The 17,663-nt window shown below is 46.5% G+C and overlaps 1 protein-coding gene across 1 annotated transcript in view; it reads left to right on the forward strand.

Moving 5' to 3' along the window:
• Positions 1 to 17,663, forward strand: part of LOC144762658 (uncharacterized) — a 1,356,333-nt gene that overhangs the window by 1,056,041 nt on the left and 282,629 nt on the right. The window contains exon 30 of the mRNA XM_078647891.1: positions 13,299 to 13,343. Coding sequence (XP_078504017.1) covers positions 13,299 to 13,343 — 45 coding nt within the window. The remainder of the gene's footprint in view (positions 1 to 13,298; positions 13,344 to 17,663) is intronic.

The following is a 17,663-nucleotide window of genomic DNA, read 5'->3' on the forward strand; positions in this document are numbered from 1 at the left end:
CGTCTTATATCGTTATCAAGGTTTGGAAGAGCCGAAACGAGTGAATCACGTCCTTTGCAGATTAAATACTTCCAAACTACACCCTGAGTGCTGATTCCTTCCCTGTAAGAAAGAGAGGAGATAAAATACATATATATAAAATTCACTGAAAAAAGCCACAAGTTTGAGGGACATTATAGTTAGAAATTAGCATTTAAAAAACCTCAGAAATTCACTGAGAAAACCACAGGTTTCATGGACGTCATAGTTAGTTGGACATTTCACTCGTACAAAACAAGAGAAATTCGGCCGTTATAGTTAGTTGTGCTAACTATAACTCGCGCCCCAGCAATGCACTGCTGATGACGTCACATATTACATCACTCATGACATGGTCAGTGACATCACTGATGACATCTCAAATGAAATCACTGATGACATCATCCACGTGATCCTCTGATGCACCTCCTCACACCCTAAAATACAGACTACCTTTCTCGAAACCATAGGCACACCAATACTAGTACAGCTACAATATTCTGTGCACTATGCATGCAGACCTCTAACCAGCTACATACTATTGATACACTCTTCTAAATACTCAGTTAGTACCTATGCAGTCTAGGAATCCTTCTGTCTGTCCCATGCACTTCTTCATTTACCCATCCAGCACTAGCTACATATCCTATCACTCCACCAATACCTAAGCACTTATAAATTCAGCACGCACTTTCTTTGCAACACTGAAATTACTCCAGTTATTAGTCATATACTTAAGACATGGCGTAGTCACTAACACAAGTGCAGGTACAATATTTGGTACACTATGCATGTACACCTCTAACCAGCTACAAACTATTGATACGCTCTTCTAAATACCCAGTTAGTACCTATGCAGTGTAGGAATCCTCCTGTCTGTCCGATGCATTTCTCCAATCACCCATCCTGCACTATCTACTTAACCTATTACTCCACCTAAGCACTTATAAATTCACTATACACTCTGTTTGTAACACTGTAATTATTACAGTTACTAGTCATGAACTTATGGAATGGCCTAGCTACTAACACCTTACTCAAGAGTGCGTGAACGCTAAAACATGCACCCTGCCAGGAGGAGGAGGAGCCCAGAGAAAATTGCGACACTGTCACCACTATTGAAGACCCCGACGGCGAGTTTCCCTTAGAGGGAGAGGGTATATCGGAGGACGATTTCTCCTCCGATGAGGATAAGGACTCGGGGCGTCCCTGGCATCCAGAGTTGGGGACGGGGTTGACTCGGACATGTTCAAGCCTACCCAAATTTACCATTCTAGGTCGGCGGAGTGGACCCCTGACGCCAAAGTGGCAGAGGATGTGATGGGGAAAATCCATCAACTCCTGGAAAGGGAGGTCAGGAATAGGATGAGGGGAAAATGCTCCAGGCCCTCAATGAAGGGGAAGGTGGCACACACGCCTGAAAATTATGAGAAACTATGTACCTTTTTCTCCAAGTACATGAGGGATCCCAAGAAAGGAATGGATAGGTCTTGGATGTGGTAGGGCCCTTGACCCCAATTATTCAATTGGCGGAGCATTCAAAAGAGTCAGGATCCCCTTTGTCCACGGATATTGTGGCTGGTTGGGCGCACTACCCTAAACCCTAAATCACTACCCCTCCACTACCCAAACACCACTGCACTACGCTAAAACCTAAAACACTACCCCCAGGACGACACCCTACACTACCCAAACATGACTGCACTACCCGAAACTCTAAAACACTACCACCAGCACCACTACCTACAGTACCCAAACACCACTGCACTACCCTAAACCCTAAATCTACCTGCAGCACAACCCCCTACACTACACAAACACCACTGCACTACCATAAACCCTAAAACACTAGCCCCAGCACAACCCCTTCACTACCCAAACACAACTGCATCTACCTAAAACACTACCCCAGCAGGACCCCTTCACTCCCCAAATACAACTGCACTACCCTAAACCCAAAAACACTACCCCCCAGCACGACCCTCTACACTACCCAAACACCACTGCATGACCCTAAACCCAAAAACACTACCCCATGACTAACTCCTACACTACCCAAACACCACTGCACTACCCTAAACCTAAAACACTACCCCCAGCATGACCCCCTACACTACCCAAACACCAATGCACTACACTAAACCCTAAAACACGATCCCCTACACTACACAAACACGACTGCACTACCCTAAACTCTAAAACACTACCCACAGCATGACCCCCTACACTACACAAACACCACTGCACTACCCTAAACACTAAAACACTACCCCTACACTACACAAACACCACTGCACTACCCTAAACCCTAAAACATTACCCCCAGTATGACCCCCTATATTACCCAAACACCACTGAACTGCCCTAAACCCTAAATCTACCCGCAGCACAACCCCCTACATTACACAAACACCATTGCACTACCCTAAACCCTAAAACACTACCCCCAGCACGACCTCTTCACTACAGTTAAGCACAGGTTAATTTGGTGAGTTTTGTGATTCATCCTGACAAGGATTGTTACAGTTGCTTCAGAAGGGCTCAGGCTCATGCCCTCCTCAGCCAACAACCACATTTTTCACAAGGGTATACTGCCCTAGAATTTTATATAGGTAACTTGTAAGACCATAAATACTGAACTTATAATTTGAGGCCTAACATTGTTTTTTATTGTGTGTCAGCAGATATAAACCATTGATGCTGCCCACTCCACTCTGCCTATTTATGAGAAATGTTATTCTTTAAAAAAAAGTGAAGCTCAAGATGTAGAATATGAGTTCCTTGTAGCAAAATTGCTGAAGCCCTAGACTCTTGGCAGACTTACTTCACTGCTATTCTCTTTGAAATAGAATGGAGAGTTCAGTTTATATTCCATGAATCTATCAAATCCCCTATTCTGCTCAAGGTATCTAGACTCATGATGCTGCTTTGTAATGGATGGCCCTGTGATCTCTATCCATAAGTCAGCATTTTTATTGTTCTTTGATTTGGCAAATCACCCTGCACACTATGAATAAGAGGCATGTTTGGGTTTTCTGCTCTTGCTTTATCCTGCTCCCCAACTGTGCCCCCTCCATTCTAATCCTTCCTCCCCTGTACTGGCGTCTGGGAACTCCTGTTTTCTATATGCCCTATTGTCTCTCACCACAGTCACACATGAGCCTCTCAGCATATATTGTAAGAGTATTTCCCGGTACTCTAACATTGAAGAAGAATCTAGATTTAATTAACCACATTTAGGCAAAGATTTATAAAGAGGAAAGGGAGTGCAAAGGAAGGCTCAAATTGGACAGCCTATTGTATTGGAGAAAATATTTACGGTCGAGCAACTAGTTGTTTTCGACGCTTGTGAAAAGGTCATTTATGTATAGATAAGTGAGGACTTCTTTTCCCATTTTAATTAAACTTTGTTTATTATTCTGCACACATATTTCAGCTCCTGAGGCCTGTTCATTACACTTAAAATCCACAAAGCTTTGCAAACAGTCCAAGGATTCCTGACCTAAAACTGATCAAACAGACATGATAAAGAAGACCCTCTCTCCTTTCTGAACTGTTTCCTCATACTCCTGTTCTGAGCTGTTTCCATCTTTTCACCCAACAGGCCTTGTTGTAAAATATCTTCACCCAACTTTAGCATTGAGAAAACACAAATGCTGTAAACTGAAGAAAACACTGCTAGATCTCAGACTTTAACCCTGTGGTTGCAACCTTGTCCATTGTCAAAAGCTGATAAATGTTCCCTGTTGTTATCCATTTGTCCCTGACATCACAATAGTAGTTACAGAACGGTATTATGTCAAGGCAAAACATGTTTTAGTTGGATAGATGGAGCTTCAAATATACATTTGATTGCTTTTAGGTCTTGTAAGGACTTCTACATAGTAGAATTAAATCCATGAAGGAGTTTCACCTGACATATAGCCATTCTAAACATCCAATACGTCTTGAGCAGTTGACAATGTTAAAGCTGTTCTAATGGTATCTGTTAGAAATGGGATTTCTGGTTGGCTAGGATTTGCGCCTAAGCCAGGCAGAAACCACCACTTTAGTCAGGGCAAGGGAGTTACACGCCGAAGATAACCCCTGCTCACCCCCTTAGTAGCTTGGCACGAGCAGTCAGTCTTATCCCAGAGGCAATGTGTAAAGCGTTTGCGCAACACACACACACACAACAGCAACACACTAGGCTCACTACAAAAGAAACTCCACACAAGGTTATATCAAAAATAGCCTTTGTATTATCATAAACACATTAGAATGATAATTACAGAATACACACTGTGCCAACTGGTACTAGGCAATATTCACAGGGGACTATATACAGGGCCAATCGGGCCACGGTCAGAACCATCACAAGCACAAGTAGTAAATGTAAAACACCACCAGTAACTACTGGCGCAATAATGACCTTAGCATTATTACCGGCAACATAAACACCTATATCTGCATCACCTTAGGCATAAAACAACATGTGTAGACCTCATAAGCATAAACACAATACACAGTAGCCCTCATCCTAAAACATAATAACATGACATTAGGCATCCGCATAAATACATTAGGCAACATCACATTAGGCATAAATCAGTAGTGCACCACAGTAACACTACTATCAGGTGCATACATCACCTTACAAACTGACTCCAGGCCAACTGGCTTTTACTGGGACTCAAATGTGTTTTGTCCAAAATGTCAGGGTTTCCTCCAGGGCCTTCCACTGGCCCTTTTGCTGCCAATGCAGCCAAAACCACGGGGCGCAATGCGCTGAGGAGAATGGGGCTGCTTCTCACCCTTCCTTATTATGATAACAAAATGACCCCAAAGGAAAATGGCACGGGCACCACCATGCCTCTTCAGTTCTACTCCGGGACTCAGGGAGCTAAACAACAAAATTGCCCCTTTCGTGGCAGCTGCCCACAACTGCGGTGCAGCTGTGAAGATCAATGAAGGCACTGGCCACAACTGAGCCGGTTGGAGCCCCACCGTGGGGCTCTGGAGCCCCAAATTTCCCCCACGGTGCAGCTGCCTGTGACGGCGGCGCAGCTGAGAAAAGTAAGGAAGGCACTTACACTACGCGTGCCTCGGGAGCACTACAAAGGCTCTCAGCTCAGACCTCACTCACCGGGCTCTTCTGCATTCCTTCAGTCTGGAAGGCAACTCCGCTCTTCGCCCGGTCCCTCTCCTAGGACACAGGTCTTCAACATGGAGCCTGCGAGGCTCCGGATGATCCAGGCTGCACGTGGGGCTCTCCTCACCAACACGGGAGCCCCACCTTGAGTCTGGCATCCTTCTCCAGTGTTCCGCTTGGCCTCGCTAATACAGCTCTCCTCCGTATATGCGGGGTCTCACACCAGCTTACGGGAGCCCTGCTCTGGCCTGACTTCCTCTCGGCTAGTCAGCCACGCCCCCAGCCAGGCAGCTTCCGGGTCGCTGCTCAGAAACGAGGCGGCCTCAGTCATTTCATAGTGCGGGGAGGCTCCCGCTTGTCCTCACAAGACGTACAAATGCGGGGTAGGCTCCCGTCAAGTACTAAGGAGTGCAGATTTGCGGGGTGGGCTCCCGCTGTGCCTAGAGCACAAACAGTGAGGTGGACACATGCTAAGGGAAGCTTACATGTGGGGTGGGCACCCGCTCTCGGAGGCATGAAACAGCGTGGTGGGCTCCGGCTGAAACTTGGCAAAATGCGGGGTGGGCTCCCGCTCCTCCTTTCAGCAGCACAGGGGCATCCCCCTTGTCGGGATTCCCCCTTGAGATTATGCAGCACAACGCTGCAGGGCTCACACATCCCTTGTTCTCTGGCCAAGACGTGAGTCCCCGTCTCTGGGGCTCCAGCAGTAATGATGTAGCGATTCACGAAGCGCTAATCCTCCAAGAGTTTCAGGGGCACAAGAATGGGCCCCGGCAGGCCACTCACTGGGCCCTCCAGCAGGGAGGTATTCCCTGATGGCGGTTCCTCCTGGTGGCCCAGCAGCAGCAAGCCCAAGCACAAGAAAAAGCACAGCCTTTTCATAGGGTCATAGCCTCAATATTTATATTAACATTCTTCTTTGTCTGCCCTGGCGCAGGGCTTGCAGGGAATCAGTCCTAACTGGTTCTCGGGAGTGTGGAACACTTTGTTGACAAGGCTCCTCTTATACTTTGTCAGGTGGGGACTCGTCATCAGATACACCACAGGGGGGGCAGAGCCAGCATTCACATAGGCAGGCACAGACCTATTGAGAGTCAGGAGACTACTCCTCCCACTACTCCAAATGCAGATGCCCTATTCAGCCTAGCACTGACTCACCCTGCCCCTCCTGGAGGCACATACACCTCACCACCCCCTGTCATTCCAAAGCCAGACATGCAATCCACATCAGGCAGGCATACACATAGCACACAGAAATGCCCACTTCTAAAGGTGGCATTTCAAAAATAGATATTATAATAAATCAGCCCACACCATTGCATAGCATTTATTATTACTATTCCAAACATACCAAACTTGACTACGCTGCTCCTCCCAATTGAAGCCCCACTCACTGGGGCTCTCCCTTACTGCACTTGGCCTCCTTCGGTCTCCTTCAACGTGGTGGGGGCCAGGCACCCACCATGTGCCTCGGGCTCTCCCCCTCGTAACCGCCACATTTCCGCTACCCACGGGGGCAGGGCTCTCTCTCGGATGGATGGGAGCCCCACTTTCTCACTGAACACAGCTTACGCTTCGCACCCTGCCCACAATCAGGTGACTTGCCTGTCTTCCGGATTGCCGCACTGGCAGCGCCCTGACAGCGCGCTATTTAGACGCTGAATACTAGCGTCTCCTCATTGATTCTCTAGTCCTCCTGAGGCGGAAGCCGGGAGTGGACACTCTGCTTTTTAAAAACTGTACCATTTTGCTTGTTGCTTTTATATATTGTGTATTTGATTTTAAATACCTACTTTGCACTGATCCCTGGTCCCCGCACAGCCGAGTCAACGCTGTAGCGGTAGGCATTCCGAGCACCTTCACCCCTTCCCGCCTCTTCGGCGAGCGCCCAGGCCACGGCCCCTCACGGAGGCCACGCCCCCTTCCTTTCCTCGACCTTCCATAAATCATGTGCCTTCACCGGACGCGCAGCGGACGAGCGCAGCGGGCGCGACATTTGCGCGCCGAAGGTGCGCCTAAAGCAAGCCCGTCTGCGCCCGTCCGCGACCGACCGTGCCCAGTGCCTAGGCCACCCCGCTATCCTGGCCCTTTACAATACTCATCAGCACAACTTACTGCTCTCCAAGGCCCCTGGCCTATTGAAGCCTCCCTGACCACCCATCTCAACAACTTGGGACTGTCAAACCCAACTGCTTTTCCAACTCTTCTTGACCCAATTTACCAGCCTCTGCTCCCTCCCCCTTCTCCCTCCGGGTCTAATTTCCTGGCCAGCCCTAGGCAGTCGCCTCTCACGATTTACTATCTTAACACGCGTTCTGCAGTCAAGCACTGCCACGAACTCTTTGTCCTGCTGGATCTTCACAAACCGGACCTCCTGTTTCTCACAGAGACTTGGTTTCGCGATAGCTCCCTCCCCATCTTATTTGCATCGCTCCCTGCTACCTATTACGTCCTTCGAGCTGATCGGCCATCCGGCAAATTAGGTGGGGGTGTTGCCCTGATTGCCCGGAAGGAACTGCCGTTCCAACCTCTCAGCTTCCCCCCGATTGGCACCTCAGACTTCCTAGTGGTTCGCTCGCTTTCTCTTAAAGTGCCCCTCACTTGTCTACTTATGTACCGTCCCCCCAACCCCCTCAAACTTTTCTTGACGAGTTTCAAGAACTTGCAGCCACCCTAGCAGTTAATAACTCCTCTGTTTTGGTGCTGGGCGACTTCAACTTCTGGCCCTCCGACCCAGCGGAATGCTCCACCTCTAAGGAATTCTCCGAAACTTTACGTTCCCTTAACTTCATCTCGCACGTTCACTCCCCTACGCACACCCAAGGTCACATCCTTGACCAGATTTGGTCCCTTAACTGTCCTATTACGTCTCTATCTGTCTCCCCCTGTCCCTGGTCCGACCACTCACTAATTTCTTTCTCCTCTCAAATCGGCCCGCCCACCAAACCCTTGCACCCTAAAAATATCTGGGTGAGATCCTGGGGTCGGGTGGATGTAGCCTCTCTAGCTTCCTCTCTCCCCGCCTCTAGTCCAGCCGTAGCTGGCCTGTCCTCCTCAGATCAAGCCAACACCATCAACTCTTGGCTTCGCTCTGTCTGCGAGTCCATCGCCCCACTTAGGCGGGTCCCCTCTAGACGGACGAACGACTCCAACCTCTGGTTCAATGATGAACTAAAATCACTAAAACTTTCAGTCCGGCAAGCAGAACGGGCCTGGAGATGCCAGTATTGCCCCATTCTTAAAGTTAAGTACACCTCCCTGTTGTTGCAATATAAAAATCTTATTTTCTCCACTAAAAAGGATTACTTTTCTGCCAAAATCCTAGTCGCGGAGAATAAACCTAGAGAAATTTTCTCTATCATTAACAAACTGGCCTATTCTGATAGAACCACCCTCAAGCCTTCCCCCTCTCAACCTTTATGCGACTCCCTGAATTCCTACTTTCTGGATAAAAATGCAACAATTAGAGCTAATATTCCCCCCCCCTTCCCCTTCTTTCCTTATCCCGCCCTGTATCCCTACAGAGGCTTGTCTGGATTCATTCCCTCTACTTACAGAGGAATCCTTTCTCTCACTCCTGTCTTTGGTTAAATCCGGCTCTCCATGCCCATGCCCTGCCCATGTTCTTTCTCTCATTTTCACGTATTGCCCTTTGCCCCCGCTTACCTTTCTCAACTGCTCCCTGTCTCAGGGCGTGGTTACCCCTGCTCTTAAAGCCGCGATAATCCTTCCCATTCTCAAGAAACCTGGTGCCGATCTCTCTGACCCCGCCAACTATCGCCCCATTTCCCTGCTCCCCTTTTTAGGGAAAGTTTTGGAGCGACATGTGACCAGAGTACTCACCACCTACGTGGAAGAAAACCGTATCTTAGCTCCTCGCCAGGCCGGCTTTCGCCCAGGTCACTCCACCGAGTCAGTCGTGCTCTCAGTACTCGATAATCTCAGAGAGGGATTAGACACGAACATCCTCCAGGCCTTGGTGCTACTCGATCTCTCCGCCGCCTTTGACACGGTGGACCATTCCATCTTACTTTCCCGTGTCAGGGCGGCGGGGGTCGGTGGCACCGCCTTGGTCTGGTTGTCCTCATTCCTAAACGGCCGCACTCAAGCGGTCCGCCTGGGAGACTTCTCGGCTGAACCCCGGAAGGTGCTATGCGGGGTCCCACAAGGCTCCTCCCTTTCTCCCCTACTATTTAATTTGTACATAGCCCCCCTCGTCTTTGCACTTCAGCAAATGGAGGTATCCGTATATAACTATGCGGATGACCTCCAGCTCATTTTTTCTCTTTCTCACTCCCCTCACTCTAAATCTAATTTTCAATCCACCATGCTTTTCATCCGGGACTGGATGAATCACAACCACCTGAAATTAAACCCAGATAAAACCGAGTTGGTCTTGACAGGTGGTTGCTCCAGTCCCTGGTCCCCCCTCTTCTGGCCCCCTTCCCTCGGGCCCCCTCCCTCTCCTTCCCCCGCTGTTAAAACCCTTGGCATTAAACTTAATGACCAACTCACTTTACATTCCCAGGTGAGCTCGGTGGTTTCTTCCTCTTTTTTGTCTCTCCACACTATCCGAAGGGTCTCCCGGTTTTTCTCCTTCACGGCCCTAAAACTTATCACACTGGCTATGGTCGTCTCTCGATTGGACTACGCCAACTCCCTCTACTACGGCATGCCTGCCTACAACGTTCGTCGACTGCAGTTGGTTCAGAACCAAGCCGCCCGTTTGGTTTTCAATCTCTCCAGATCTCACCATGTCACTCCCCTTCTGAAATCCCTACACTGGCTCCCCATTCTTGAACGCTCTCAATTTAAGGTAGGCTGCCTTGCCTTTCAGGCCCAGTCCGGCTCTGCCCCTACGTTTATCTCCTCAGAGATCAAACCTTACGTCCCTATCAGGGAGCTCCGCTCCTCTACCCTACATCTGCTGACCATCCCCCGATTCCGCCGGAAGAAATGGGGAGGCTCCAAATTTTCCACTCTTGCCCCCATATTCTGGAACTCCCTCCCAGTCCACCTGAGATGTACTACCCAATATTCACTCTTTAGAAAGGCTTTAAAGACTTTTTTATTCGCCAAAGCCTTCCCCCAATAAATTATCGTCTATCCCCCTTCCGTTTTTCTTGTCTCTGAGGACTTGGTCTATCATAGCGCCATGGAACCGTTCCGGTGAACGCGCGCTCTATAAATAATTTAAAACTCAAACTCAAACTACTGATCGCGGTGGCTCCGGCTTCTCCGGTGATTCCTCTCAAGTGCGGGGTGGGCTCCTGCCAATAAACAAGCATTAATGCAGGGTGTGCTCCCGCTGGAGGTGCACCAAAGCAGAATGGGTTCTCTTCCCCAGCAGCATGGGGGAATCCCTCACATCGGGATTACCTCATATTCACCATGCAGCACAGCGATGCAAGGTAACGGCGCTCCTCATCAGCTGGCACCAGGACATCAAGCTGTAGCGCTCACGAGGCACTAAACCCATAGTCTCAGAAAATCCTCAACGTTTAAGGGGGGGTTGGCAAAGCTGGGCCCAGGCAGGCCAGCACACAGGGCCCTCCAGCAGGGAGGCAGTCCCTTGTGGTGATTCCTCCTGGAGCCCCCCCCCACGTCACAGGAACAGCACCCTTTTATATATAAATATAGGGTCACAGCCCCTATATTTATATCAACATTTTCTTTGTCCTGCCCTACACAGGGCTGGGGAAACCAATTGCAACTGGTTCTGTTATTTTTTGGAGAACTCTGTGTACAGGGCTCCTCTTCCCCTTTGTCAGGTGGGGGCTCATCATCAGACACACCACAGGGTGGAGGATCCAGCATTCAACCAGGCACGCACAACCTATTCAGGGTCAGGGGACTACTCCACCCACTACTCCAAATGCAGATGTCCTATTCAGTCTAGCGCTGACTCGCCCTGCCCTTCCTGGAGCCACGCACAACTCACCAGCCCCTGTCACTCCAAAGCCAGAAATGTAATCTACATCAGACAGTAAAATGTAAATGTAAATGTAAATTGATACTTGTATAGCGCACTACTCACCCGCAAGGGTCTCAAGGCGCTTGTACGAATACCGCTGTGGAACCCATCCTGGCTTTCCCTGTGAGGTGTCCACTCCTGGGCACCCCAAGGTGGAGGCCAGGCATCCTTAGCGTTGTGGGGGCCGTTGTGGAGATTAAGCAAGCTATTGCCCAGAGTTGCAGAGTGGGACTCCATGATTGGAATAGGCACGAGGCGAGAATTATCAGGTCCAGGGAATTTTTGAGCACAAGACCCGCGAAGGCGGGGAATTGAACCCTGGTCCAGGGCTAGACCTCTGCATCAGGGTCTGCCGCTCTAATCATTGAGCCACACTTCTCCATCAGTCAGACCCAGAGCACATAGAAATGGCAACTTCTAAAAGTGGCATTTCTAAAATAGTTATAATAAATCTGCACACACCATTGCGTAGCATTTATTATTACTATTCCAAGCATACCAGAGTTGACCACGCTTCTCCTCTCATATCAGGAATTACCACTGAAAAACTTATCAGGGAATTCCCAATGCAATCCTATGGGAGGGCAGCCTCACAGTAGTGAGAAACCAAACTGGCTGTTTGTCACTACCAGGACATGTCACACACCTAGGATACACGATCTACCTTTTACCTACAATGCACCCTGCCCATTGGGCTAGCTAGGGCCTACCTTAGGTGTGACTGACATGCAGTAAAAGGGGGGGTTACAGACATGGCACACACTTTAGGTTCCCCGTCACAGTGCAGTAACATTGCGTGGACAAAGCCTGCGATGAGGGGCCTGGGATATGCTTGCAAGGCTACTTTGGTGGGTGGCGCTATCAGCGCTGGAAGCCCACCAGTAGCATTTAATTTACCAGCCCTGGGTATATGAGATATTACTTTACAAGGGACTGACTGGTAAATTAAATAGTCCAAACAAGTGTAGACCAATCTTACCATGTTTTACGACAGAGAGCACACACACTTTACACTGGACAGCAGTGCTAATGTGCCCAGAGCCCTAAAACCACCAAGACCATGTCAGAAAAAAAGGCTATGAGGAAAGCAAAAAAAGTCCAGGGATGACCCTGCAAAAAAGGCCATGTCCAATAGTATCCTAAACTGAGTATTTTCTAGAGACTGAAATATGTGACTTCTGTGCTATTACCCTGAGAAGGGTCACGCTGATGGAGAGAAAGTTTCATATTTAATACAGTGTCTGCTTTTAGTGTCCCTCACCAATTTAAAAAGATCTTCAACTCTAGTTTCCTGATCAACAATTACTAGAAGAGTTTCTTCACGCAATGAAAGCAGCCAAAAATACTTTTTTCTGATCAAACTCTACAGATGGTTTCCAGATACACACTAAAATTCACTTCTATGTGGACTTTTGTGTAGATTTTTAACCAGGTCAAATATTACCAGTACATTTTGCTTGCATACCTGAGTCTAATATAAACAAAATGTACACAAATCTGGTCTTAACAGGGCTCAACAAGGAGAAATGCTTTATATCGCCTCATATTTACTGTTTTTTTATGTGTGCTGCATTGTGCAGTACACATAAAAACAGCAAAACGCCATGCATGATTGTTTATGTGCAGAAAGGTCCTCCTTCCTTCACAAAAACAATCATTTAAAAAAATGACGAGTTGCAACTTTTATGTGTGCTGCACAAAGTAGCACACATATGTGGTACAGCCCTCTGTTTCAGAAGTGGCGGAGCGCCGCGTTAATCCAGGAAGGCTAACGCCGCTCTCCCTCACTCCTTTTGTAAATATGCCCCAAAGTGTAAAGTGTTCGCACGTAGGTCAGTGGCCCTTTGTATAATATTGAAGTGGCCTTAAAACACTGAAAACAGCCACTAACACCTGTTGCACTCATATCACACTACTAATACGACTCTAGCTGCTTACTATAGTTTGGTCACTTTATGCCATGTAGCAGAGCTGAAATTGTTATGCTTATTCTTTCACTCAACCGTTAAGAGTTAAAATGAAAGTGCTCAGATGTATTTGTGACACACACCAGGGACTAGAGAAAAATTTGCATCAGACGTCAAGGAGATTCTGAATGAAGCGCTCGACTACATTGTGTAAACGTCTTTCTTAGAGGACTGCGAATAATTAGCATTTTATTTATGTTTTCCACAGCGGCATCTGTAAAGGACACGCTAGGACACGCCAATGTGACAGCAGGTAACCGATTTCTGTTCATATTCACTGTACAATGGGAAATATCCGAGGCGGCAGAGGGGCTCGTGCTGTGAATATTAACCGCGTTGAGGGGCTCGCGACGCAAAGCGGCCTAGCCCGTCAATGTGCGCGCAAATATTTCAAAGGCATTCCATTCCAGCTTCCGGTCCAAGGCATGGCTGTGTTTCTTTCATTCCTTTCGAAAATGACCACGCGATAGCTGCACGATGAGCTGCTCATTAAAATGAAAGGAAAATAACACCATTTCACTCACGCACCAGCTGGAACGTTGATTGCAAGCGACAGATGGCTTCGGGGGGAAGAACTTAAAACAATTAAAAGAAATAGCATTTTCCGAATGTGTTTTTCTCCCTAATCCACTTCCCTAATAGCTCTAGACAGCCATGACACGCAGCTGTCGTGCCATCTATAGGTTTGTAAATATAGAGCAGCGAGTGCATTCGAGCATATGTTTCGTCACCCGTTACTTATGCAACTGTGAGGAGAAGAGGCGCGCGCAGCGCGGGGGGGATAAACAAGGGCGCTCAATTTATGCTTACACAGGTCCCGCACCATAAACGAAAACGATTTACTGCCAAATAATGTATGTCTAATGTTACACTGTGGCTTGCTCTGGATGGTGACCGGCTGTTTATCATTCACCGCAGCGCTTCTTCAGCGAGATGGACGTTTCGTGAATGTCCGATTGTATAACATTTTTATCAAGGCTATCAGTCTAAGTACAGCAGCGTCCTGCCTGGTGTTGTCATTCTAGTTCTGATCTCGGACTAAGGGAGGAAATGTACCACTGTACAGGGGCTCATGATGCAATATTAGACTGCTGCGTAGTGACTGGCACTCTGGCAGGATTTCCAGTCAGCAACAACTAAGGTGTTAACTTTTAAGACACAGTCTCTATGCAGCCAAATTCAGTGGATCAGCAGTCATCGTGGTATGGTGCTGCAGCCATATAGCTTCTGAGCTGCCAGCACCCTTTCAAAAATTCAATCCTAATTTAATATGGATACTTACTATTTATACGTTCAGGTTCAACTTTATTAAATTATAGACGCGTGTATGTAAACCGTACATGCCTCTCCCCTTTCCTGCTTGTAAACCTAAAAAACATGAAAGTGTGTGCTCTCATGTAAAAACGTAACTTGTGCTATGTAAAGCGCTCTGATACCTGATTCGGTTCGGGTCTAGTTCGCGCTATATAAAACTCTACACAAAAAAAACCTGGCTAGTACGCAATTACACCGCCATATAATACATACTATCACCACTCCCCTAACGCTCCAGCACTAAAATAACTAACTTCACCTCTTGCCTCACTAAACCAAGCATATTTTTTACATTTTGGAAGGGCATATGCACATCTAAAAATTCTATGTTCAACAAAAGTGCAAGTGCATCATTGTGGTTTAAATTTCTTTATTAGTGTTATTAACTACAGGAGCAATTTAATATCACATACGCATCTTGAGGTCTAGTAACTTCAGGTCGTTATGCAATGAGTTGTTCATTAACTCCCCAACTCCTCCCCCACCCCCTCCCTAGACCTGGGGACATGCAGGTGTTTCTTTGTCAGTCCCTGAAGGAAGTTGCCTCTTGTTTTAAACTCTTAAGAGGTGGGTGTATGAACCTCCTAATGCATCATTACGACGGTTTATATCATATCTTATAAAAAGCGGTTTAAAAGTCAAACAACAAAACCTATTAAAATGATGACAGACAATTAAAATGAACATTAACATTTTGAAAACGCAAACGACGTGCAATTTTTCGCTGCATCTAAAAAAAAACACATTTTTCAGCTCTTATATTTCGAGCTTTTAAGACTACCTAGATTTAATAGAGGTAAGCATAACGGTGCACCAGCAAGTTGCTGACAGGCATGTAAATGTCCTCCTGTTTTCCCAGGATTCTACCATATACTTTGCAGAGGGTCTATTCCCTACATACTCCATATCAGCCAGTCTGGACCCTCTACTACAAACCGTTTTAAATCTGCTTTAGAAAGATGGGAGGCCTCTGTTCATTACTAATGGTGGTACCAGTTCTTAAAAGGGGAGCCTGTTGTGGCTGCAAAATAGGGCAAAGAGTATCCAACAACAAGGTATGAGTGTGAGTGAATGTGGAGAGATACTCCTGTGTCTGTTGTGCCCTCACACACCCTTGCAAGTATAAAGCATCATCATTGGGCACTGCTCCTCGTGGGGGTGGCGCTGCTGTCCCTCATGGGCCCTCAAAGAGGACTCTTTGATGGAGATCTTTTTAGGAGTTGCCGCAGTTGTGCATGTGGATGTGTGGGCCAAGTGAAGATAGTGAGTGAGAGTAAAATAACCTGTGGGTACCCCAATAGATTTATTAGAGGGTCCTCGGGGTTAGCTTAAAATCTGGACGGGGACGGAGATGCTCTTATGCTGGTGGGGTAGTGGAAAAAACAAATAGATCCCCACTTCTCTCAACCCGTGTGACTATCTAGTGTGGTATGTTAAAAGTGAGTGGTCGACATGTTTCGCGATATCTAGTGGTCCCTAGTGGATCCCAGAGCGCTTCTTCAGGACCGTGAATGAAGAGTAAAGAAGGTAAGGAGTAGGGAAAGAGATACCCTATAATCCTACCATGCCTTCTTTGAGGATGTCTGAAGTCTTAGAGAGCACAGTCATATTTGTATGCTCTAATTCAAACCTATTGGAGACAAAGGAGGAAACACATAAGAAAAAATGGGGGACCTCTGTTATCTTTAAATCCATTTTTAAGGCTACCACAAAGTCTACTAGCCTTTTCCTAACCTTTGCCTCCCACCTTAATTCACTTTTTCCTATTTCAGCAGTACATGAAGCTGATACCTTCTATACCTCCAAGACTCAAAGTTTGCTATTCATACGTTGATTCATGTGAAGGTGTTAAGCACAAACATTTGCAAAATGTCATTTTTTAAACAATTTTTTTTTATATAATTGATGTTCTTAAGTATAATAATCTGGGATTAAAATACTTTCAGTTGCTGCTGGCACACATGATAAATAATGGCTTTGTGTTAAATATAGCTTTTATCACACGCACTTTATGAAAAGAGCTGTAAATGCAAAACCGAGTAATCAGCTGAGAAAGTCAAGGTAATTACTGTTTTAGCAATTTGCACCACCAGCCAAAAATGGAATACTCAGTCTCCAGGAATAAAGAACGTGTTAGGGAAATAGATAAGTACAAGAGCTCTGTCTACACTGGGAGTGGTGTTAATGCTTGAATGGTGCTCTTGTATATACAATGCAATGAAGGTTAGTTACTGGAAACTACTATGCTTCGTACACGAGAGCAGACATGTGTGGGGATGCTGCAGTCCCTTAGCATACATTTTTGATACCTAGTCAAAATAGCAGTGAATTCTTCTTTTTTCTTCTTTCAATAGTGTTTTAGAAGTTTGGTAGTTTGGTTGATATTATGCCAATACTTAGATGGAAACACAATTATTCCTAATCCCCATCTTTATTTAACTGCGCTGGAAGATGTCGTAGTGGGTGTGCCGAGAATAACAGTGGGATACTCTGGAACTCCTTAATCTTATCCTTTTATAGTGACCTGTCTTTTGAGGTAAAAACCTTCAATACATTGGTGTCCTTCTAGACACAACCAAAAACCATGTGAATGAAAAAGTAATTGACATACAATTTCACAATTCCGATATAGCCAGTTAAAGGCAGCACTCTAAGGGGCACATGCATCATTGAAAATTGCATTCGCAAAAGGTGCGAATTAGCAAAATTTGCCCGTTTGCGAATGCAATTTTATCATTTGGGATGCATCATGATTTTTTTACTTTGCGCAATTTAAGAATTCGCAAAATCGCTATTTCTTAAATTGCGATTGCATTTAAGGAATCTCAAATTGAGATTCCTTAAATGCAATGCATCAGCTTAAAAAATTAGCGATTTCGCTAATAAAGGGAGCAAATTACCATGAAGTTGACCTTCATGGTAATTTGCGAAAACTTTGAAAAATGCAAAAACATGCATTTTTTAAAGTTCCATTTTACTCACACACAAGCCGCAAGGGCATGTGTGTGTGCAAGATGCACTTATAGGCAGATTTCAGGGGTGCAACAAGGTGTCCTTTTGATGCCCTGGCACCCTTGAAATTGCATTCTCAATTTGCGATTCTCTATTTGAGAATAGCAAATTGAGAATGTCTTCCCATTCATTCCTATGGGCCTCTAGGCCCATAGGAATGAATGGGGAGGTATTCCTTAATTGCGATTCGCAATTTGCGAGTCGCAATTAAGGAATTTTAAGAAATCGCTATTTTTTTTAGCGATTT

This window comes from Lissotriton helveticus, chromosome 6 (genome assembly GCF_964261635.1).
Source record: "Lissotriton helveticus chromosome 6, aLisHel1.1, whole genome shotgun sequence".
Lineage (NCBI taxonomy): Eukaryota > Metazoa > Chordata > Amphibia > Caudata > Salamandridae > Lissotriton > Lissotriton helveticus.